Source organism: Callospermophilus lateralis, chromosome 4 (genome assembly GCF_048772815.1).
Source record: "Callospermophilus lateralis isolate mCalLat2 chromosome 4, mCalLat2.hap1, whole genome shotgun sequence".
NCBI classification, from domain to species: Eukaryota; Metazoa; Chordata; class Mammalia; order Rodentia; family Sciuridae; genus Callospermophilus; species Callospermophilus lateralis.
In genome coordinates this window covers 78952725-78976019 of record NC_135308.1, presented here as the reverse complement: position 1 = coordinate 78976019, position 23295 = coordinate 78952725, and the positions used below count along the sequence as shown (strand labels likewise).

Genomic DNA, 23295 nt, shown 5'->3' with positions numbered 1-23295 from the left:
ATGATAGAAAGATTATGCATAGAGCACTTGTTAAACTGGCTGCTCCCTGAATGAAAATAATCACATCTGATTATACACTGAAAATGAAGCAAGAGGAAAATAAAATAAAAATGACAATAGCAGTGAGAAATTTTCAATTAGCTTCTGAATTCACGCTACTGAGCTAATGTTTAATTTTAAGAATTTCTCTCCTTTGCTCTTCCCTCTCCAGGCACTGATCTCTGTGATTTTGCTAGTTCCTTTCCTTCTATAGGGTCTTGTTAACCATGGACACTCTCAATTATCTTTCTCTCGCCTTTGAGGCTTATAAACTAGAGGAGGTGGACTTTGTTGTCCAACTATTCATTGACTTCTTAAATACCTTGCTGTGTACAAACCCAGATAATAATTTCTCTGTAGGTGTAATTTTCTACCTTTTGGCTACCCCTGTTTACCTGGAATTTTTTGTCAACCAAACTCCTGTCTCCTGAATTGTTAGAGTGTTTTTTAACCTATGATCTCTGCTTATAAGCTCATAGAGCTCCAGGAAGAGTGAAAAAAAATTGTGAGGTGGGAGCTGGGAGATATCTTTCAGGCACAGAGAGACTCTGTCTCAATAAATAACACTGTGATCATTAGTATCAATAGTAAAGTGCAGCATGTAATGTAATAATAGAAGACAACATAATATAGCTCTAACATTTTATGTTATTATTTTTGAAACATTTGAATATATTTTCTTTTTGTTTATAGACAATTGGAGAAAGAGAAGATGGCTTGGTACTGACACTTTAATATATGTCCTGGTCAGAATGTGAGCAGGTCTGTGATATGAGCAGAGGAGTCTCATTGAAGCCCTGAGAGCGGAGGGATTCAATAGTTTTTATTGATATATGCCATCTGTTCATTGATTGTGAGGGTGCAGATGTTTCAGAGAAAGAAAGCAAACACATAACTCATCTCTCTTGACATCTGACCCTGTTTATTCACTATCTTAATTAATTTTGTATAAAAATGAAATGGTTGTTTTAAAAATGTGATGCAAAGAGCAACCCCTAATTGGGAGTCTCTCTCACCTTGTGGGAGATATTTCTATTTGCACTTGAATAAATCTTACTCTTATGCTGAACAAAAAAATGTGATGCAGAGTTAAAGAAAACATGACATACTTAAAGACTATAGGGGATGTTGATTTTGCTTACATAACCCATGAGAAACAATTGTTCAGGACAGATGCTATGAACCTGTACTTGAGCATAGTAGCAAAAGAGTTAGGAAGGGGGCCTTTAAAATAATTTTGGTAACAATAGGATGAAAGAAAAGATTAGATCAGGGCAGTAAAGCTGTATAACAGGGAAAATGCCAGAGGGGGAAATGAAGGATTCTTCCAATTTGAATATCAGGCAGATGGACTGATATAAATGGATGGCTCAGAGAGGTGCTATTTACTGAACTAGTGATCCATAGAGACATTTAAAATTCCTATGTGTGCTTCATTTTTTTCCCCCAGAATCATTCAATCCTTGGAAATTACTCACAGTTGTGGTTGAATTCTGGGCATTTTCTGTGGGCCTAGCAGAGAAGCAGCAGCCGTGTAGCAATGGGTGAGAAGAGGGGTATGGCACGGATGTTACTGGAATGCAGTCTCAGCGACAAATTGTGTGGTAAGTTCAGATGCCACAAATGCCTGACCTTTGATTTTAGGATTATGGAGACTAAAGTCTGTATAGATTCTAGAAGGAAGATGCTTTGATTTCTAGTAGGAATGAATAAAGTGGTATTAAAAGAATGTAGACAGAGGTCATTCATTATCTTTGCAGGGTAGGGCAGGGAGAGTGCTGATCAGAGATTCAGATGTGGCATCCTCTCTCTCAGTAGGAAAATGACAGAAAAAGCATAGTACACAGTTGATGTGTTAAGAAACAGGAACACTGGGGCTTCTGATTAGAGTTGCTCCCATTATTACATACATTAAATGTAACTACAGTGAAAGGCAGAAGAGCTGACAATTTCACCTATGATGGGCTGAGGCTGATGGGTAGGGAAAGTTGTGTGGCATCAGGTCAGGCTTCTTAATCTTCTTTCCTTGCTATGAATTGCCTGCCCAGTGGTCCAGGAGCAGCAGTATGAAGTGATCATTGTCCCGACTCTCCTGGTTGGCCTCTTCCTCATCCTTCTTGCAGTCATCTTGTGGCTTTTTATAAGAGAACAAAGATCCCAACAGCAGCGTCCTGGAATTCGAGGTAAAACTCAAACTTTGGGCTCAAGAAAGATGGATATTAGGAAAAAGATGAGCCATATCTCAACAGATTCAAGTCCAAGAGTTTAGGTACCTTCAATGGCAGAGACAAGGGCTGACTCTTTGGAGTGGAGAGGAGAGACCTCTTCTCTAGGAGGTCAGGAGTTAGAACTCCACATGTGCCTGTTGACTAAAAAAAAAAAAAATGGAAATAGAGGCCTCATGAGACCTGTTTCTGTACTCTTTGTCCAACTGAACTAGCAAATTTTGACTATGTGAATGTCTAAGGCTTAAGGAAGAAGGTCTAAAAGATAAAGCTCAGGGCTTTATTAACATCCTTGAAGGATAACTTTCTACTCTATGATCTATTCTATCCCTACTCTATGCCTCAAAAATATATGATGAGAAAGGGTGGCCTTCATTCTAGACTTTGAAGTACTGGGTAGGAAAGGCTTAGAGGTTCTTGTGGAGTATCATTGAACACGCAATGAAAGAGAATCAGCTCATGGAGGAAGCTAAGAGTATAGAGAAGGAGAAAAAATCCTGACAGTGATATAAAACTCTATAGTGGCTGATCCTCAGTATTCGTCCAAATTTTATGTCAATTGTTTCATAAGTTCACTTTTATTGAAACCTTCTCAAAGGAATTGAATAAACTCACCCCTTCTGCTTATTACATTCTCTTTTGAACCCCCAAATAATACTTTTTGTTATAGCTATCATCCTCCAAAGCAACTCTTTCCAAGCTCATTAATGGTACCTATTTTGACAAGTCCATCTTGTTTAACCTGACAAAAGCATTTGAAACACGTTCATGCTTCTTCTTTCTTGAAGTACTTTTTTAGAAAAAAAAATTAAAATCACTTTTATGCTTATATGATATCATTTTCATTCTTATAGATTCAAATGCTTTTTCTATTCTGATTACGGTTCCTGGAACTCTGGATTCTTACATTAAATCAACTACTTTGAAGTTTCAATATAATACATATCTTGTAGGTAATATGTTCACAACCAAGGTCTTTTTTTTATTATTAGTTGTTCAAAACATTACATAGCTCTTGACATATCATATTTCATACATTTGATTCAAGTGGATTATGAACTCCCATTTTTACCGCGTATACAGATTGCAGAATCACATCGGTCATACATCCACGCAAAACCAAGGTCTTGAAATTACCTTATAAGTGTGCCCTTAAAACCATCCTCCCTATCTAAGTAAATCGCAAGCCCAGCCTTCTATGTTTTCATCTAAAACCTTGTAGGTATCTGTGACTCCCTCTTTTTTTTTCACATATTCAACCCATAAGCAGATACACTCAACTCTATCTTTATAGTTAACCTAAGCCAATCTCATCTCTCATAGGCTGTAGTAATATGCTCCTAACAGCTTTACCTACTTTTGGCCCTGCCTGTGTCTCCTCAGAGAAGCCAGATGATTCTTTTAAGGCATTCATCAGTATGTTAATTCTCTCCTTGAAATACCTCAATAACTTTCTATCTTGCTCAGAATGAAAAAAGTCAAAGCTCTTCCCATGGCCTTATATGATCTGAGCCTCTCTTGCCTTATGTCCTACAACTCTCCAACAATCCTACTTGGCTCTGCTGCACCAGATTCCTTGCTATTTCTCAAATACTTTAAGTATGTTCTTTTCTCAGTGCCTTTGAACATCTTGTTCCCTTTGCCTACAGTACTTTTTCTGACATCAATGTGGTTTGCTACCTAATTGCTTCCATACCTTTCTCCGATGTCATTGTATCAGAAAGGCCTTTCTTGAAATGAAATCTTTGTGGATAAAGTAGCATCACTGCTGTTTCTTCTTTCGTCATTTCCTCTACTACACTTATTAACTCATTATTTTCTGCCTGATCACGAGAAGGTAACCTTGTTGAATTATGACTTCACCTATTCCCAAAACCTAGAAAAGTATCTGGTATATAGCTAGTGATATTTATTGAATAAAGGGACGGGTTAATGAGTGATGGTAAATTTAATGAGAAGAATGAACCTTTCTTTTCCAGAGGAAAGTTCATGCCAGCTAAGGAAGGCAGAATGTATCAGAAGACTTAAACCAATACTCAATGAAATATGGAATAATTTGACTTTTAAGATAATTTGAGGAAGAAAGGATAAGCCACAGCTATGGTAGAGAAGTTATCTATACGTTTATTCCAAATTTGGAAGCCACATGACTGACTTAAATGGTAGTCTCCACTGGCAATTACCACTGCCCTTAAATATCTGTGGTTTTGTACCTGTTCAGGAACTACCTTGTCTCCATATCATACTCATGGAGAATATAGAATTATAATCCTGAGAAAGACAGAAAGAAAATGTTATCACTACTTTACAAGGGTCCATCCTGAGTTTTCCCAGAAGTAAAGGGGATTATTATAAAGGTTCTACAAATTTGGTGTTGATACCAATTAATAGAGCAGCATCAGAAGATATTCCTCCATTGACCAGAGGTAAAACTGCTAAAAGAACTTCCTGGCTGGTTCATTCTAGGCTTTTCTGGAGTTCTCAGAACAAGAAACTGGTGGTTGATATTATCTCTTTATTCTAGGCAGTGCTGCTGGGCCTCCGTCTAGGAGTCCAAGTTGGGAAGCAACAGGACGTGGAGGAAAAGTGCTGGTGCCACTTAAGGAGACATCAGTGGAAAGTTTTCTGAGGGCTTCCACATCTGCCTTGTCTAAGCTGCAGGTGCCCCGAGAGCAAGTCTCAGAAGTTTTGGAGCAGATCTATAATGGCAGTTATGGGATCATCTATCGAGCCAAGATGTGTACAGGGGACCCTGCTAAGCCCAAAAATATTGTCCTCAAGACTTTAAAAGGTAAAAGGAGAAGTGTTAGACTTCCCTTCCCTTTTTACTTTTCACTTGTGAACCCCTAACAATAAATGTCAACAGCTTTGCAAACATTAAGATATTTTCCAACAAATATTATGATCACAACTGTGTATAGAAGAAGGCAATTAAGAGTGGAAGCTTGAGACAAAAATGATATTCTTCGGGGTCTTTATATCCCTAACTCATCTTTACCTACTAAGACTGTTAAAACAGACTGTTTCATATTAGATGTTTCTTGGACTAGGATTCTGAGGTTGCTTTTAAATTTCTCTTTCCTGTTTGATACTCCTTCCTGATATTGCATTTCTCCCCCCACCTCTCTCTCTCTTTTGCTGATACTCATAATGTGGACTGGTAATAATGAATAAATAAAATAGAAAAAGGATAAGATAAACAAGAATATTAATCAAAATGCTCACATAGTTCCAGTGTTTCAATAAGAATAGAAATTTGCCTATTTAGGAAGAGGAAAGCCTATTCATTTCTAAGATGTAGTCTATGATATCTTTGATAAAGTGTCAGTGACATTGAGCATCTGGTCCTCTATTTACTTTTTGTCTGCACTTACTCCTCTGAGAGGTCTTGAGAGTTACCATCTGAAATGGTTTTTTGCTCCTTGTTTCCTCTTAATTGGTTGAGCTCACTACTCACTGCCCTGGCTCTTCTATCCTCTGCAGAACCTGCTGGGCTCCATGAGGTGCAGGATTTTGTAGGACGAATCCAGTTCTATCAGTACCTGGGGAAACACAAGAACCTAGTACAACTGGAAGGCTGCTGCACAGATAGGCTGCCACTCTATATGGTGTTGGAGGATGTGGCCCAGGGGGACCTGCTCAGCTTTCTCTGGACCTGTCGCCGGGTGAGCAGTGGAGTAGAGGTGTTAGGGGGCAAAGCTTGACCTGGTTGATTAGCTGTTCACATATCAATTAGCATCACAAGTGACAAAACATGGAGACAATATAATAGTATAACAGTAACCGAGTATCAATGTCCAAGAGAACTTTGTGCAGTTATTGAAGTATTCCATATCTGCTCTGTTCACTGGTAGCCCCCAGTCACATGTGCTGTTGAACACCTGAAATGTAGCGGGTGTAATTGAGAAACCGAGTTTTTAATTTTATTTAATCTTGATTAATGTAAGTTTAAATAGACACATGTGATTAATGGCTATCATATTGGGCAGTGTGTTTATAGTTTGAACTCTTGATCCCACCTACTAGCTTGTAACTTTTGGCAAGTTACTTCACTGATCCTGAGTTTCTAAATCTGTAAAATGGGAATAATAAATTATTACAAAAAGTCAGAGACCTGAAAATGTCATAATTTTATTCTCTTTTAATGTTGAGTAATGTTCCCTTGTGTATATATATTACAGTTTCTTTATCCATCTATTGAAGGAATCTAGGTTGGTTCCACAGTTTAGCTATTGTGAATTGAGCGGCTGTAAATATTGATTTGGCTGTGTTACTATATGGTGTGTTGATTTTAAGTCCTTTGGGTATAGACTGAGAAGTGGTATAGCTGGGTCAAAGGGTGGTTCCATTCCATACTGCTTTCCATATTGGCTGCACCAATTTGCAGTCCCACCAGCAATGTATGACTGTGCCTTTTCCCCCACATCCTCGCCAATATTTATTGTTGTCTATATTCTTAATAACTGCCATTCTGACTGGTGTGAGATGAAATCTTAGAGTAGTTTTGATTTGCATTTCTCTAATTACTAGAGATGTTGAACATTTTTTCATATATTTGTTAATTGAATGTATATCTTCCTCTGAGAAGTGTCTGTTCAGCTCCTTATCCCATTTATTGATTGGGTTGCTTATATATCCTGGAGTTTAGTTGGAGAATATCATGCTAAGCGAAATAAGCCAATCCCCAAAAACCAAAGACTGAATGTTCTCATTGATAAGTGGATGCTGATCCAAAATGGGGGTGGGGAGAATGGGAAAAATAGAGGAACTTTGGGCAAAGAGGAGTGTATGCGGGCAGGAAAGATGATAGAATGAGATGGACATCATTACCCTAGGTATGACTGCACATATGGTATGACTACATTGTGTACAACCAGAGAAATGAAAATTTGTGCTACATTTGTGTACAATGAATCAAAATGCATTCTGCTGTCATACCTAATTAAGATAAATAAATTAATTAATAAATTTATTTATTTATTAAATTTATTTATTTATCCTCACTTGCTGACATGCAAATTCAATGGGAATGAGCATTGCTCAAAAAATCAGAGACATTATGTATGTAAAAATTATTATAATGACAATTATATAACAACTATTTTTGTTATGATGATTTTAATTCTGTTGTTACTATTTAAGTGTATTTTCTTTAACATTATTCTAGTGTTCTAGTATTGAGGAGGAAAGCATTCAGCTTTTATGTTTTTATACCTCAAACTCACATTAAAAAATAAACAAACATGCTAGACACGGTGAGATAAGTAATCCCAGAAGCTTAGGACGCTGAGGCAAGAGGATTGAGATTTCAAAGTCAGCCTCAGCAAGAGCAAGATGCTAAGCAACTTAGTGAGACCCTTAAACAAAATACAAAACAGGACTGGGGTTATGGCTTGGTGGTCGATTGCCCCTGAATTCCATCCCTGGGACCCACCCATCCCCCCAAAAATGTTCATAATTTTCCAGACTTAGATGGCATTTCTTTTCCTTATAATTTTCCTAGTTCTCTACATAGTCCTCTTTCTGAAGGCCACTGTTTCCCTAGTTCCTCACTTGCTGACATGCAAATTCAATATTAATAAATCTTTACAATATACTGATTATATTGTATAACTGAACACATATGAAAAAGGAATTCTAATGTCCTTCTCATATAATTTTCTTTTGACACAGAACTACTTCTTTCTCTTCTCTGCAGGTAATATTCACTTATTCTTCATCTTTCCAACTGATCAGTTCTCTTCATCCTACTATCATATACTCTTTTAACCCTCTGTGCAGTTCTTTCATGGTACTTAAACATCTGTACCAATTTCTTTATGATTATTTGCTTCTAATTCACTTAGGGTTATTTGATTATAAGTCACACATCTACACAAAATAAGTGGCAGAAACAACTATGTTTATTTTGCTCACTCTATATTCCATGGAAATTGGTGCTTTATAGGCCTTCTGTAAAAGATAGAATGCATTGAGGTGATGTGCTGTTAACCACATGGACACAGACACACTACTCCAGAAACATGACAGTGGATAACCTTATATATGCTTGTCATTCTTACCCAGGGTTCATTTCTATTCTTCATTAGTCTTCCAATCCAATAAATCATGATACTTTTCTGCCTGAAGACTTCTCCTATCAATCTCTCTTTGACTTTTTATCCTTTGTTTTTGTGTGTTTTCCTTAGCCTTCATATATTTGTATTTCAGATTATATCTGTTGTACTTTTTAAAAAATCAAATGTGTTAATGCCACTTTGATATAATGTTTTTTCTCTATCTCTTTAGGATGTGATGACCATGGACGGTCTTCTCTATGATCTCACAGAAAAGCAAGTCTATCACATTGGAAAACAGGTCCTTTTGGGTCTGGTAAGACTAGGCAAAATAAAAACCAAGGGTGGGGATTTTTCTCATTAGCCTAGTATTTGGTGTCATTGTTCCCATGTTCAGATTCCCAAATGGGGCATATATTTTAAATTAGATAGAGATCAGGGGCAATTATAGTCATACACTGATAATTAATTTTAGTTCCTTCTTTGTGAAATCATTTAGATAATCTACTACAGAATTGGTTTTTCCAGGGAGGAGGTAGTCAGCTTAGGATTTCTGGAAGGAACAGGGAAGATTTTAAAAGTTTACTCAATTTTAATATTCAAAAGATAGTGCCAAGAGCTATATGCCCATTTGCTTTATATTCTTATTTATCTATGTACACTTTTAAGAACTAATGTGAAAGGGGAAATTTGGGGAGCAAGTTGGGAGAAGATATGGGAAGAGAAACTGAATGGATGAAAGGCTACAGAGCCAGAAGTGTACAAATTTATATCTGGAAAACAAGACAAACTGGTTTGGAACATGTTTGGTTGGAAACTTGATTTGATAATGAATGTGATAGGGAGTGCACATACTTAAAAAAGAATAAGAAACAAGTGAAAGAGGAAGAATGTGAAGGGGAGACAGTAGAATCACTCTTTTCTTTTAAAACAACCTAAATAAAAAGGTTTTAGAACTCTGAGTTTAAGAGAAATATTTATCTTTATGTGAATCATTCAGGAAATTTAGATTATGCTATGAAATCACTCAGATAATTGTGTTTAAAATTAGCATTTGCTACAGAAAATCGAGGTTCTGTGAAGCTACCATTTTAACTCTTTGATATATCTTGCCACCCTAATGTGTGAAATATACCAGGGATCTAAGCAGAATCAGGAGGAAGTGAAGGAAAAAAAGAAGTTGGGAAGGTGAGAAAAAAGCAAGAGTTGTATCTGAAGCTCTCAATGGACAGGATGGGTACACACCATATATTTAATATTATCTTCAGCGTATGGAGCACTTAGCTGGTATGATCCCTTGGTAAAGTTAGGATGTCAGACTATAATCTACCTTGCTTATGATCCTTAATTGTTGAGGTGCCTTATGAGGCTAATTGATGAAACCAATGCATTCATCAGGGCCCTGTATTTCCTATAACAGGCAATATCATACTATTTGTTGTTACTTTTAACAAACTCAAAGTCAACACATTCCTTAATTCTTCTCATGACCATATAATTTTTTTTTGTTCTAAAACCTCATGAGAGAGAAATAGTCATCACTGTTTGCTTCTTCATCAACAATTGGAAATTACAGCTCACTCTAAAATTTTTATATTATCCTTGTTTAGCAATCATAATTTGGAACTTCTATCTTTTTAGCCATGTACAACTTCTTGATTTCTCCATCAACTTTGAGTAGATTTGTACCGGAGGAGAAAAGATCCCAGCAATTCTAGGCCATCAGTCACAGTGGGTCTCAAATGCTTTAAAGTCTGCACTAGAATAATTTTGATACTTCTTTACAATATAGGTTATCAGATTTCTTGTCCTAAATTATGGTTTAGTGAATTCAGGGTGAAAATATTATGTTTTAAAAAAGCTTTCTGGCAATTCTAATTTGGAACTTGACTCAAGAACTATTAGTAGAATAAAAACTAAAATGGATCATTAAATAAAAAATAGAATTATTAGTAGAGTTTTTGTTGTATTTTCTGTGAATTAGAATACCTTACTCTAGTTACTATCACTTAGTTACTCTGTAGTTTTGTGTAATCATTTAAATTTATCCAAAAGATACTTTCCTAAATCAGTTAATCCAGTTATTTTAGGGAGACAATAAAATTTTACATAAATTCAATAGTATTATACTTAATTTTGCTATGAATTCTACTCCCTTCCTAATATCTAACTGGGTTGATATCTGGTAGATGACAACTAATCTTCAGTGGGACTTACTAGAAAGTGGTAGTCAGATGATGTGGTACTCAATTCCAACAGTATCACTACCTAACCTTGGACAAGTCGCTATCTCTAAGCCTGTTTGATCATCAGCCAAATAGATAAATAGCAATCAGGTTGGCTAAGCTCACAAAACTGTTTGGAAGGTCAAACGAGATAAAGTATATAAAGTAAGTTTTGAATTTAATATGACATGGGTTTTAACAAGCATTTCTTATGTGCCAGAAACAGTTGGACAGTAGTAATAAAAAGGTAGAGGTATTTGCACCTGTATTCTAAAAAAGAAAGCAAACATGTAATGCAAACATCAGCACAAAGGAGCAATTGCTGAATAAAGAATACATATAAGACGTTGAAATATTTTAACAGAAAGAGAGTCATTTTATTGCAGATGGAATTTGGAATTAATACTTTCAAAATCCTGTATTAGGGATGAGGGTGTAGTAGCACTTGCCTTGCATGCATGAGGCTCTGGGTTTGATTCTCAGCACTACAAAACTAACTAAATAAATAAATCCAGCATTAATGTCATTTGGATTATTTGCTCAGTTTGGTCATCTTAAACATAAGGTAAAATATCTGATCCATTAACATGCTTTGGAATTGATGTCATTATGATGAGACTTGTTTAGAGTAGGAAGTGCCCTTATCTTTTTGAGGCTTCCTAGTAGTCTCTTATCTGCAAGCTGAGCAGTGACCTTCAGATAGCTGATCATCTTTGACCTATGCTGTCAGGAATTTCTGCAGGATAAGCATCTTTTCCATGGGGATGTGGCAGCCAGGAATATCCTGATCCAAAGTGATCTGACTGCTAAACTCTGTGGATTGGGCTTGGCTTATGAAGTACATGCCCTTGGAGCCATCTCTTCTGCTCGGACCATCCCTCTCAAGTGGCTTGCCCCAGAGCGTCTTCTCCTGAGACCTGCTGGCATCAGAGGAGACATGTACGGTTTGTTCCTACCCTTTGGATATATTCTCTTCATGACCTGAGTGTTCTCCCTGATTATTATTGGTTGTATTGTCAAGTATGTCTACAAATGTGATCTATACTCAGAAGTCAGAAATACTCTCAAGAAGAAATGTTATGATACAGAGTACATGTTTGGTCTCTGCTTGCAATCCCCTTTGAATGCTTTTTCAAGCATTCTTTCTGTATTGGATTAGAAGCTTACATTAGGAAAGAAAAAAGTTGCAAAGATTACTCACACCAATATCTGAGGACTTAATCTAGTAGTTTTGCTTTAAACCTGAAGGGTGTGAGCCCACTTAATCAGAAGACTAGTTAAGTAAAGAATCCCTAAAGTAAAAATACTCAGACCACAATTCTCTTTTTTTTTTAAAGAGAGAGAGAGAGAGAGAGAGAGAGAGAGAGAGAGAGAGAGAGAGAGAGAGAGAGAATTTTTTTTTTAATATTTATTTTTTAGTTTTTGGTGGACACAACATCTTTGTTTGTATGTGGTGCTGAGGATTGAACCCGCACCGCACGCATGCCAGGCGAGCGCTCTACCACTTGAGCCACATCCCTAGCCCCACAATTCTTAATTTTAACTTAAAACATATACATGTGTATTTCTTTATCAATTTTAAAAAATTCTTTTTATTCTAATTTGTTACATATGACAGCATTACAATTTATAAATCTTTTGAAGAAGGGGAAAAGTTGCATTATGGGAGAACAGGGCTTCTAAATGAAGTCATATGTCCTGTTTCTTGTCTAAATAACACCTCTAATGACTAACTTTGGGTTCCAATTTGGGATGGTTCTAAGTGCAGTGAGAAACTTAAAAACATTTGCACAACAATTTGACTGCATACTTGTTATTATTATTATTTTAATTTTCTACTATTCTCACCCACAAAATTTTACAATACCTCAACAAGCCAAAGTTTTATTTGTTTTCTTTTTTCTCCTTCTTTGTTTGGGGGAGGTTACCAGGGATTGAACTCAGGGGCACTCAACCACTGAGCCACATCCTCCACCCTATTTTGTACTTTATTTGGAGACAGAGTCTCACTAAATTGCTTAGCACCTCACTGTTGCTGAGACTGGCTTTGAATTTCATCTTCCTGCCTCAGCCTCCTGAGTTGCTGGGATTACAGGTATGCACCACTGCATCTGGCTTACGGAGAGATTTTCATAAGGCACAGACAGATTCTTGTACAAGTCATTCATTAGAGATTTGGATAAGACTGGCAAATTCCAGGAAATGCCAGGAGATCACATGTACCAGAGCTGGAGTCCCCCTTGTCAAAGATAGGGCAGGGACAGGATCAAATAGTGGAAGGTTAGTGCTTCTTATTCACCACAACTTTGCATGACCCTATTCTCATCATAATGCTTTCTTTTTAGTAGTATACTTTTATAGATTGTTTTCAAGGCATTCAACTTACTTTTCACAGAGATAATATTTATATTCATCATCTTTTATAGTATTTATTTGCTTATATAATAGTACACAATTACAGTTACATGTACAATTGGTGTAAACAGGCTTGTAAAGAATCACAATTGACTATTTTTGGTAACCATATAACTCAAGTGCTTGAAGAAGCTCAGAGATGGAATGTAGAGTATCCTAATAGCTATGAGTGTCATGAGTGGTAGAGGAAATTTAGTACATAAGTTAATATGATTTTGGTTAAAAACTTCCATCAATGTTTTACTAATATCTGCTTTTCAATAGATACATGTGGTAATATATCTATTTTATGACTAAAATTAGTCATAAAAATTACTCATTTAATGATTTTTACTATAGTATTATATACATCTTTCAAATCATATTGCTTAAGCAAATACTCATTCCAACAACATATAAAGCTTGCTCTGTTAATATTTTTCCTAGTTTTGGGCAATTAGATTTACTGAGAAAATAGAGGATATATGATAACCTTGTTTGGCTTGTGCTAAGAACAAGACTAAAACCTTAGCGGAAAGGGGTGGAAAGAATGAAAAAATATGCAAAAGAAATTTCTCTATGGGTGAGTGGATTTATGTGATTGTGTGTGTGCACGCGCGCGCACACACACACACACACACAAATAATAGTAAACATCTATTCATGTTAAATATAGAAGAAATATACATCCAATCTTCAAAGAAATTAGAATCTAAGGGAATTGTACAGGAATGTTTCTCTCTCTTTCTTCCTTTGTCTGTGGCACCCAGGGCACTCTACAACTGAGCTACATCCCTAGCCTTTTTGTTTTTTATTTTTGAGACAAGGTCTCATTAAATTGCCCAGGATGGCCTTGAGCTTGCAATCATCCTTCGTCTGGGATTATAGGTATGAGCCACTGCACCTAGCCAGGAATGCATTATTACTTTGTTTATTTTATCAGATACCCCTTCATTCTTTTTTATTACCTTCTTTATGGTACTGTTACTGAAGGTTTCTATATTTAAGTGAACTCTCTAGGAAAGAAAAAATAGAAGTTAAGTAGATGGTTTTATTTCTTTTACAGCTGGTCCTTTGGGATCCTGCTTTATGAGATGGTGACTCTAGGTAAGCAGGATCTCCAATAGTGTGTGACTGGATGCAAATATACAAATATGTTTATTTGGGTGTTGATTTTTTTTTTGAGAAAGTGTTTTAGAACAGGCCTGAAGATTAAATGGGTTGATATGACTTCCAAGCCTGATTTCTGAGAAGTCTTGTAAAGTGATGATTCCCTCTTACTCTACTCCTTCCCTCCCTTCCCTTCTCTTAACTTTCTTTTGCTCTCTTCCATTCTTTCAATCCAGCAATATTAATTCCAAGAGATTTTTTCTTATCCAAAGGATAATTCCTACACTGATTTTGTGTAAACATGTTTTCTTCAGACTTATTAATCGATTCAACTAAGAAACTGGAGCACCTTTCCATTTTATGAAGAGTGGAGGAAAGGTCTTATTTCTTACTTTGCATTATTTTATTACTTTCCTAAAGACTCAAGATTCTCATTTCCCCAAATTCACTATGCTACATCCTTACTAGAACAGCAGGGTACAACTCTCTTGTATCTAGTATTTTCCCTATGGATTTATCTTTTGCTAACAATTAGCCCAAGTGGATGAAAAGTAATGTTATTTGAAGTTCATATTTTATGACACTAAAGTTCCCTTGCTACTCTCATTCTTTTCATATTGACAGGGGCACCACCATATCCTGAAGTCCCTCCTACCAGCATTCTACAGTATCTTCAGAGGAGAAAAATCATGAAGAGACCCAGTAGCTGTACACATACTATGTAAGTGAATTTTGAAGGTCTGCTTTTCTCTAATTGTAAATATTTTTTGCTTCCTATCAATCACTCTCTTTTCAAAGTGGCTCAGATGATCCTCAGTTGTCTTTAGGTGCTAATGCATGGACTTAGACAAAACCCATGAGGTAAAACACATTTGCTAATATATCATGTATGCATACATATCATGTATGTGTGTGTATACACTCACATTATCATACACAAAATATTGAGGAAAAACCAGAACTATATTAGGAATCTAATTTGATAAAATTTGTTTAATTCTGTAGGGATCTCCTAAAATAGGCAGGAAATAGATTAAATGAAATCTAAGTACATTATTGCTTTGTGTAAATGCCAATCGTCTGCCAGCCTCAGTTCAAAGATAGCTCTCATAAAATCAATTGTACTAGATTTATTCATTCAGAGTTTACTGGCTCTTATTCATTATTTAACTTTTAAAAACTACTGCTGTTTTCTCAGCTCTCAGTATGATAGAACTAACCTGAAAAAGGGAAGAGACTAGAAATTACAAAGGCAGAAGCAAGATCCAATATTCTCAGCAGAAAGGAACCACTGGCAAACCACTCTGAAGGCATAAAATAAGAAAATTTAAAATTACATGCAGAATATTTTTATTAATGAATTTCAAAAGGGGACTATTATGGAACATAAGAAAAAGTTAAACTGTGTTTCAGAAGACGGCACACATAACATGTTAGTGAACATTTCTAGATTATTATTTGTAAAATTTTTAAGCTCTAAATAATTACTCTATGAAGCAGATTATGAAGTTTAAATATCTTAACTATATACACATATGCACAGTATAGTAATGCTAGCTGGGTATCTATAATGAAACTGCTGCCAAATATTTCCTGTAGGTTTCTGTGTGTAAAGGGTTGTCCTTGATACTAGAGGAAACATTTAACTGACAAAGTATCTTACCTTAAACATAACATTTTGATGAATATCTGAAATAACATAAAGATCAACATAAAGTGTGCAGCAATATAGTACAATAATTAAAACTTCCACCCCATGTTACAGAGTAAAAAAAAAATGTTTTGTTCTAGCCATTCATTTTGTGTGCACTATTTACAATATACAATGAACAATGCACAATAAAAAAAAACTGTCCCATCATACTCTGTAGTTAGAAAAATCTTTAGTCTTTTCTATTATAAAAGAAATCCCAGGCACCAATGAAAAAAACATGGAAAGAAACAAAAGAAGTCCCAATGAGAAGAGGACATTAAGACACTTGACATTAAAAAAATGAAAATAATTATCGGTCTCTGGGAATGAGACAGGGCAAAGAATAGCAGGGTTTATTTGTTTGTTTTTGGGGGGGTGTATGTGTGTGTGTTAAGATGTGTTGAGAGAGGAGACATGTTTCTTTCTTTTTTTATTTTTTATTTTTGGTACTAGGGATTGAACTCAGGGGCACTCGACCACTGAGCCCCAGCCCCAGCCCTATTTTGTATTTTATTTAGTGACAGGGTCCCACTGAGTTGCTTAGCACCTCGATTTTGCTGAAGCTGGCTTTGAACTCATCTCATGACCCTCCTGCCTCAGCCTCCCAAGCTGCGAAAGTGTGTCACATTGCCTGGCGTGTGCCACCTCACCTGGCGAGACATGTTTCTTATACATTTACCTGTTTCTCTTGTCCCCTTCTCAGGTACAATATTATGAAGTCCTGTTGGCGCTGGAGTGAGGACAATCGTCCCTTACCCAGAGAGCTGCGTTTTCGCCTAGAAGGTGCTGCTAGAACTGCTGATGACAAGGCTGTTCTGCAAGTACCAGAGTTGGTGGTGCCTGAACTATATGCATCTGTGGCTGGTATCAGTATAGAAAGCCTTTCCTACAGCTACAGCATCCTTTGAAGGCTTCCAGCTGGATACATTTATATGTGATTCTATTTTCTTGAAACCAATTCCTCCAAGAACACTCTAGTGGGAAAAGAAGATAAAGGACATAGATCCTAGTTATTTCCCTACATATTTTGCTAGAAATGTGAAGTGATGCTGGTTGATGCTCTTCACACCACATACCCTTGAACTGAGAAATACTGTCAGTCTCATTTTTTTCTATCTCAGTCCTAAAAACCCTGGGTAGAAGTGGAGAATGTGTCAATGCAAAGGAGGCTTGAAAAATCTGCAACTTAAAAGAACAAAAAACTTCAGTGTTTGTTGGGGTATAGCACAAATAGGCTAGTCCTTCTCCTCCTAGGCTTGCTTACTCCTTAACAATATTTTTATCTATACTATTACAAGGTTCAAAGAAACTAGGAATGAAATGAAGAAATAGAAATCTAATAAAAGAGGTGATGAGGAGATTTAAGATTTTTATTTGCTCAATAGTATAACTGTGGACCAAAATCTCCTTCAAAGGGAAGCGTGAGGGGACATAAAATTTCCCACTCCTGGTCCTTACATGCAGGGTTGAAGAACTTTGAAGGAAAGCTTCTGAGTTCTCCTTGAGTATAGATATAAGAAAAATGGTCCCCTTTTTATCTAATTCTGAGTCAAGTGAACCCTGTTTGGGTACTACTTCTGATCAGAAGCTGGAGGAGTTGTTCTATGATTAAGAACATCCAACAAGTATTGTTCATCAGGTTTATTTTCCATTCTCCACAAGACTAAGGACAGTAAACCTAGAAAATCAAAGTGAGATGAATGATGATAATGTTGTGTGTGTGTGTGTGTGTGTGTGTGTGTGTGTAATAACAAAGGTAGAAACCAAGCAAGAAGTCTTAGTAGCTCAGATGGTCATTAAAAAGGGCTAGTCAAGAATGTGATATGATACAGGATGGTTAACTTTTAATTTTCAAGATCCATTGATTTACTGTGAAACTTATTTTATTAAATTAATATTTATTGAGTGGAAGTAGGCTTTTCTGATATGTAACTACCAAATTTTCTAAAATAAGGAAAATAGAAGCAAATAACTGGAAATTCATGTTAATAGGAAAATTTAAGAGACAACCTACAATGTCAGAAAAAGATTTTTTTTGCATGTAAAATGGGAAGACTATCTCACTTCATTGTGATGAGGATCAATAAGTATTTGTGCAGTATCTGGTATATAATATGCGCTTAATAAATATATTATATATATATATATATATATATATATATATATATATATATATATATATAGTTTCCTTTATTTTGCCTTTCCTAACCTAGGAACTTTCATATATATATTTTTTAACCTAAAATCTACTGTGGCCAAGAAGAGAACCTCAATCTGTGATACTGCAGAGCAGGACATGCCTAAAGATAATGGCATGATATACTTGTACCATGACTGTAGAGTATATTTTCAAATGTTATACATATACAGAATGAATATAACTTATTGCAGTTAGGATCCCATTATTGTGGTTGCACATGACATGGAGTTACTTTGGTTGTATATTCATATATGCAGATAGGAAATATATGTCCAATTCATTATATTGTCTTTCCTTATTCTCATCCTTTCTCCCTTCCCTTAATTCCCCTTGTCTAGTCCAACGAACTTCTAATCAAGACGTCATCACTTTTATTTGAGCTTTTAGGTGATGATAGTAATCCTCTAGTATTTCAGAATATTGAAAATATCACAATGATATTCTGTTGAACTTGGTGATCTGTGACTTTAAAATCTGAGTACCCTAGAAAGGAAATCTAAGATTGCTGTAGGAAAGATAATTGGCAGTTGAAAATATTGTAGAAAATGGAATCCTGATGGAATTGTAATGCTCATCTAAATGAAGAACGACTGTTGCCCCTGTTGGAATACCATAGTGAGTAGAGAGGATTTAAATAGGTAGTAAATGGCAGTAGGGAGAAAGGAGGTGGAGTGGCTTCACACACACTGTTAAAACCATGTGGAATACTGTTTTTGACTTTTAATTGTTCATTTACATCAAATTGACAAAAGTATTTATTTATTCTATTATTAAAAAAATTAATCCTTGCTGTAACAGACAGTGGGCTAGGTGTTAGATGAAAAAAAATAGCTTTTGGTTACAGTTTACAAGTAAGAGACATTATATATTTAGTTAAGTGGGTATCTGCTAATTACAAATTAGGTGCTATGAAGAAAAAGTATGGGATAAGAGAAGGGAGTATAAAGTAAAGATCTCCTTTGAAGAAATGACATTTAAACTGAGACCTCAGGTTTGGGTAGGAAAGCCAAAAAAAAAGAGAAGAACTTTTCATGAGTGGAATTATATGTATGAAAATTCTGAGGCAATAAATAAATTTAGTTTTTATTTAAGGAACTGCAATGACATACATGGGGCTACAGCTTGTGTGTTAAAGGGAAAATAGCATATAATAAAAGATATTGCCTTATGACATGTTTTGGTATTTGTTTCGGTTGAAAGGAAAGAAGCAGATAATTGGTATTTCTTTAAAATATCTACTTTTAGTTTTAGGTGGACACAACATCTTTATTTTATTTTTATGTGGTGCTGAGGATCAAACCCAGTGCCTCATGCATGCTAGGCGAGCACTCTTCCACTGAGCCACAATTTCAGCCCAACAATTGGTATTTTAAATGTTGACCTCCAAATTAATTGTTTTTTTTTTTTTTTTTGATACAGACCTGGAAAACTGGCTAGAGTGATTTTGGCTCCAAGAAAACCGGGAATTTCTTTCAGTTGTTTGGGTTTTTTTCAAAACAAATATTATATTTCTGAGATTATATTTTTGGTATCTTTGATCTGTCAGCCAAAGTAATCATGGAATTAAAATATTTACCATATAATCAAGTTGAATCCATATATAGATTTTTATTGTTTTGAATGCCCCCTCCTCCAGCCTATTTTTCCAAACTATGCTTTATGATTAAAAAAATTCCAGTAGTTAGGAACTGAGCAAACATACACCTAGATAAACTGTCTAATGGAAATGTATCACGCTCATGCAGAACAGCAGTGGCTTTTATGCAACAATCAGGCATCCTATTAAAATTGCTGAATAGTGACGTTTTCAACCATCTTAAGATAAAAAGTAAATTAACTGAATTTTATTAATCGTGTTATAATTTTGAAAAGATTTCTTTTTTTGCTTTACCATACTTACTTAAATAAAAACAAGTAGCAAATACAATGGAAGGCTCATAAGATAGCCTATTATTCTTAATTTAATGGGTTTTATTTGTTTTGGGCATGAGTTAGAGGTTATCTTGTTTAAGCATATAATATTGTTATAGGTTACCAAAAATTCCTAGTTTTAATTATGGAATTAAATACATATCATCATGTCATGATAATCTAGAAAAAGCATCTAGTGTTTAACATGAACATATCTGATAAACAATGGAATAGGAAGTTTGGCATTTCTACATGATGATGATTCTCTTATTTAAAAATAATACCATTAAATGGTATAAAGACAGATATGGCTAAAATCCATATGGAAGTCTGTTACAGAAAAGAGAAGAGAAAGGTGAGTGGATGGAATTAAGTACTGATACAAAATACTTCACTACAGCCTCTTTTTTAAAAACACTCTCATATATTCTTTTAGGGCACATCCTACCCTTATTCTTTTTCTTTGATGATGCTGGGGATGGAACTCAGGGTCTGAAGCAAGTTAGGCAAGTGCTCTACTACTTTACTGTAATTGTAGTCCTCTTATTCTTGATTTAGTACTCTGATCTATTACCTGAGATAGCCCTAGACAACTCCTGTAAATACTTAAAGTGAATCAAAAGTACTGAAAACACACACACACACACAAACATGAGACAATTTTCTCTAGTGTTTATCTCAATACAATTAGAATTTGCTTCTGAAAATTGGTAGTTGGACTGGTTTGATCATTTTAAATAGAGAAGCAAAAAAGGAAAAAAAGAGGCAGGTCAGAGGAGGCATAAAAATATCATAGAAAAAGACAATTTTAGATGTAGGAAAGATCAACAGAACATTTTCTTTAAGAGAGAGAGAGAGAGAGAGAGAGAGAGAGAGAGAGAGAATTTTTTAATATTTATTTTTTAGTTCTCGGTGGACACAACATTTTTGTTGTATGTGGTGCTGAGGATCGAACCCGGGCCGCAAGTATGCCAGGCGAGTGTGCTACTGCTTGAGCCACATCCCCAGCCCCAACAACAGAACATTTTAAAGATTAAATTAACAATTGTAAGAAACAAACATCTCTGATCATAACCCCCTCACTTGATGCATTCCCACAAAGCTGGAAGTAATAAACTTAAAAATTCTATTGGGAAATCATTATTTTATCAACAAATACTGTATATTTGAGTAAACTATTAAGTCTCAATTTCAGTTGGAGTTGGGAATGTTTCTTTCTTATCTACTTCAAAACTATTTCACAAGGTGCTTTGAAATTGACTACCATTTGTGTTAGCAAAGGCAGAAACAGGATTTAAAAAAATATTTATTTTTTAGTTGTAGCTGGACATAATACCCTTTATTTTACTTATTCATTTTTATGTGGTGCTGAGGATCGAACCCAAGGCCTTGCACATGCTAGGTGAGCACTCTACTGCTGAGCCACAACACCAGCCCAGAAATAGGATTTCGCTTTCAAATAGGCAGCTTAAACATTTATTTTTTTTTATAAACTGTGGTGATAAGAATACCTGTACTCTAATTTGGAGTCAATAGCAATTTTGATTGAAAAAAGCTCACAAAATATTTTAACTATTTCTAGGCCAACTAAAAATATATGAAGAGCTTCTTATGTAACTGTGCTAACTGTAACATGGTAGCCACTAGCCATATGTGGTTATTTAAACATGCTAATGTAAATTTATCAAAGTTAGTAATTCAGTTCCTTACTCATACTAGCTACATTTTAAGTGCTCAGTATCTATACAGAATATTTCTATATCACTGTTGTATGCCCTCTCAGATCACAAAAAACAAATGCTTTATTGCTTTGTAATATTTATCACAAGAGGTATCTATTTTTGTACATTTTAGGCTTAAAATAGGAAGAGTTAATATAGTTTCATATTTCATTTTAAAAACAGGCAGGATTATAAAGAACTAGTCTAAACTTTTTATGGGATAAAGACAGTAACTGGTCCACTTACAAAGATCTTAAAACTTTGTGCATCCTATGGGCTGGGGTTGTGGCTCAGCGGTAGGGCACTCACCTAGCACATGTGAGGCCCTGGGTTCGCTCCTCAGCACCACATAAAAATAAATAAATAAAGATATTGAGTTCAACTACAACTAAAAAATAAATATTTTTAAAAAAACTTTGTGCATCCTATAACCTCTATTTCATAGCCTCAAATTCTGGTGTTTATATTTATTTTAGGTAGACATGAAGATGAACCTGGGTACACATGCCAAAACCTGAAGGAAATACATTAGAAAATCTAAGATATTGAATGAGGCTTTTCACAGAATTCATCCAAATGGATTATAACTGATATTTTCAAAGATACTGTGGAATTTTGTGCTCAAATTTCTGTGAATTATTTTCATGGTAAATGCTGTCCAATTCATACCATGTTTCCTGGGATCTTTCAGTTTTGAAAAACAAAAAACCCAAATCCCAGGACATTACTCAGTCCTGGACAAATGGTCACCCTACTAGTAAGGCATATGCTTTATTTTTTTTATGTTTTAAGGACTGAACACTTTCTTATATTAATACACCACATAACCTGCCCAACCTACCTTTCTAGTTAGTTCCCTAACTACATTTCATTTCTTGGCTTTCTCTAAACATGTACTTTTATAATACTATGCCTTTGCTTAGGCCAGGCCTGAAATACTTTTCCAGATGACTGAACATACACACAACTTATCAAGGCCCAATTCAAATAACACTTCCCTACATAAGCCTTCTTTGATAACTTCCTATTTTATAAACTTCAAACTCTATAATAAAAGGCACCTTCTTTCTGTTGTAATATACCAGCATGTTTTATACATATTCTTCATAACAGCAATTGCTCCTTTGTACTGTTTGCTTTACATGTTTGCTTTCTTGCAGGTGTAAATGCCTCTATCTTTTTATTACTAGTGTTCATTTCTGGTACATAAAGAATACTTGCTAAAACTACACAAAGTTCAAAGCTTACTTTGTCAAGTATCTCATTTGATCTCCTTGGCAAAGCTGTGTGCTATTCATTTGGTTGATGATCAAACAGTCTTAGAGATAGTAGTGAATTGTACAAGATTAGGTAGTGACAGTGTTGGGACTGAATTCTACATCTTCTGACAACCATTTTCTACTAAATTCCACTGAAGATTGTCAGACACCAGATAGGATTACTCTCTGTGTTGGTAACAGAGGGATGATCAATAATATTTGAAGAGAAGATTAAGCGTAAACGTTCACTGTCTTTTCCTATTCCTCAAAACCAATCCACATTGGAGCACTCTTTCACTTCCCCAATTTAACTATACCTGGCAAGAAATGTGGACAAAACCATTATTTGACCTTAGATCAAACTGCCAAAATTTCACAGGCCACCACAAATTAAACCTTATTGAAAGAATTAGATATCTCAGAAGTTCTATTAAAGACTGGTTCTGTCACTTTATTTCTGGA

At 35.4% G+C, this 23295-nt stretch overlaps 1 protein-coding gene across 2 annotated transcripts; it reads left to right on the top strand.

The window, feature by feature from the left end:
- The first annotated feature begins 1579 nt into the window (after window positions 1-1579).
- Window positions 1580-16650, top strand: Styk1 (serine/threonine/tyrosine kinase 1). 2 transcript variants are annotated; one of them, XM_076852664.1, is made up of 9 exons: window positions 1580-1643; window positions 2088-2222; window positions 4789-5055; window positions 5748-5929; window positions 8553-8636; window positions 11276-11484; window positions 14006-14046; window positions 14674-14770; window positions 16446-16650. In XM_076852664.1, the coding sequence occupies exons 1-9, from the start codon at window positions 1580-1582 to the stop codon at window positions 16648-16650; spliced, it is 1284 nt and encodes a 427-aa protein (XP_076708779.1). The 2 variants fall into 2 exon arrangements, with proteins under 2 accessions (XP_076708779.1, XP_076708780.1); XM_076852665.1 differs by lacking the exon at window positions 4789-5055.
- Window positions 16651-23295: the final 6645 nt, after the last annotated feature.

Coding starts and splice junctions, on each gene's coding strand:
- Styk1 (XM_076852664.1), top strand. CDS start 1,580: ATGGGTGAGAAGAGGGGTATGGCACGGATGTTACTGGAATGCAGTCTC. Junction 14,047..14,673: donor TTATGAGATGGTGACTCTAG/GTAAGCAGGATC, acceptor TCATATTGACAG/GGGCACCACCATATCCTGAA. Junction 14,771..16,445: donor AGTAGCTGTACACATACTAT/GTAAGTGAATTT, acceptor TCCCCTTCTCAG/GTACAATATTATGAAGTCCT.